Here is a 2,500-nt window from a genome sequence, read left to right on the forward strand (position 1 = left end):
TCCTGAAACAACCCCAGAACGCAAAACCACTCCTGAAACAACCAGAACGCAAACCTACACTCCTGAAACAACTGCAGAACCTACAACCACTCCTGAAACAACCGCAGAACCTACAACCACTCCTGAAACAACCGCAGAACCTACAACCACTCCTGAAACAACCGCAGAACCTACAACCACTCCTGAAACAACCGTAGAACCTACAACCACTCCTGAAACAACCGTAGAACCTACAACCACTCCTGAAACAACTGCAGAACCTACAACCACTCCTGAAACAACCGCAGAACCTACAACCACTCCTGAAACAACTGCAGAACCTACAACCACTCCTGAAACAACTGCAGAACCTACAACCACTCCTGAAACAACCGCAGAACCTACAACCACTCCTGAAACAACTGTGGAACCTACAACCACTCCTGAAACAACCGTAGAACCTACAACCACTCCTGAAACAACCGTAGAACCTACGACCACTCCTGAAACAACTGCAGAACCTACAACCACTCCTGAAACAACTGCAGAACCTACAACCACTCCTGAAACAACTGCAGAACCTACAACCACTCCTGAAACAACCGCAGAACCTACGACCACTCCTGAAACAACTGCAGAACCTACAACCACTCCTAAAACAACCGCAGAACCTACGACCACTCCTGAAACAACTGCAGAACCTACAACCACTCCTGAAACAACTGCAGAACCTACAACCACTCCTAAAACAACCGCAGAACCTACGACCACTCCTGAAACAACTGCAGAACCTACGACCACTCCTAAAACAACCGCAGAACCTACGACCACTCCTGAAACAACTGCAGAACCTACAACCACTCCTGAAACAACTGCAGAACCTACAACCACTCCTGAAACAACTGCAGAACCTACAACCACTCCTGAAACAACCGCAGAACCTACGACCACTCCTGAAACAACCGTAAAACCTACGACCACTCCTGAAACAACCGTAGAACCTACAACCACTCCTGAAACAACCGCAGAACCTACAACCACTCCTGAAACAACCGCAGAACCTACGACCACTCCTGAAACAACCGCAGAACCTACAACCACTCCTGAAACAACCGCAGAACCTACGACCACTCCTGAAACAACCGTAGAACCTACGACCACTCCTGAAACAACCGCAGAACCTACAACCACTCCTGAAACAACCGCAGAACCTACGACCACTCCTGAAACAACCGCAGAACCTACAACCACTCCTGAAACAACCGCAGAACCTACAACCACTCCTGAAACAACTGCAGAACCTACAAGAACTCCAGTAACAACCAGAAAACCCCCACCCATAAAACCTTATCCAGGTAAGCATAGATATTGGACAAAGTGCAGTCGGGTTGAATGAAAGATCAACGGCGTACTCGTTGTAGATGTTCTCCGCACAGAGCAACTTTGTTACGTGAGCTTATCATTATCATTAATCGCTGCTCTTGCACTGCAGGTGGCGGTTAGCAGGTTAGGTGATGTTAGGTGGTGTTAGCTGATGTGAAGTGATGATAGGTGGTGTTAGCTGATGTTAAGTGATGTTAGGTGGTATTAAGTGATGTTAGGTGATGTTAAGTGATGTTAGGTGGTGTTAAGTGATGTTAGGTGATGTTAAGTGATGTTAGGTGGTGTTAGGTGATGTATGGTGATGTTATGTGATGTAAGGTGATGTTAGGTGATGTAAGGTGATGTTAAGTGATGTAAGGTGATGTAAGGTGATGTTAGCTGATGTTAAGTGATGTTAGGTGGTGTTAGCTGATGATAAGTGATGTTAGGTGGTGTTAGGTGATGTTAAGTGATGTTAGGTGATGTTAAGTGATGTTAGGTGGTGTTAAGTGATGTTAGGTGATGTTAAGTGATGTTAGGTGGTGTTAGGTGATGTATGGTGATGTTAGGTGATGTAAGGTGATGTTAGGTGATGTAAGGTGATGTTAAGTGATGTAAGGTGATGTAAGGTGATGTTAGGTGATGTTAGGTGATGTCAGGTGATGTTAGGTGATGTAAGGTGATGTTAGGTGATGTAAGGTGATGTTAGGTGATGTTGGGTGATGTTAGGTGATGTAAGGTGATGTTAGGTGATGTAAGGTGATGTTAGGTGATGTAAGGTGATGTAAGGTGATGTTAGGTGATGTTAGGTGATGTAAGGTGATGTTAGGTGATGTTGGGTGATGTTAGGTGATGTAAGGTGATGTTAGGTGATGTTGGGTGATGTTAGGTGATATTAGGGGATGTTAGGTGATGTCAGGTGATGTTAGGTGATGTCAGGTGATGTTAGGTGATGTAAGGTGATGTTAGGTGATGTAAGGTGATGTTGGGTGATGTTAGGTGATGTAAGGTGATGTTAGGTGATGTTAGGTGATGTCAGGTGATGTTAGGTGATGTTAGGTGATGTTAGGTGATGTCAGGTGATGTTAGGTGATGTTAGGTGATGTTAGGTGATGTTAGGTGATGTCAGGTGATGTTAGGTGATGTTAGGTGATGTCAG

The 2,500-nt window shown here is 45.1% G+C and overlaps 1 protein-coding gene across 1 annotated transcript in view; it reads left to right on the forward strand.

Annotated features, from left to right (window-relative positions):
* The window catches only part of LOC147467225 (uncharacterized), a 21,431-nt gene that overhangs the window by 14,040 nt on the left and 4,891 nt on the right, over positions 1-2,500 (forward strand). The window contains exon 9 of the mRNA XM_086532501.1: positions 978-1,334. Coding sequence (XP_086388627.1) covers positions 978-1,334 — 357 coding nt within the window. The remainder of the gene's footprint in view (positions 1-977; positions 1,335-2,500) is intronic.

Source organism: Penaeus japonicus, unplaced genomic scaffold (genome assembly GCF_977035675.1).
Source record: "Penaeus japonicus unplaced genomic scaffold, GWHDUDI00000001_assembly GWHDUDI00000037, whole genome shotgun sequence".
In the NCBI taxonomy this organism is placed as follows: domain Eukaryota; kingdom Metazoa; phylum Arthropoda; class Malacostraca; order Decapoda; family Penaeidae; genus Penaeus; species Penaeus japonicus.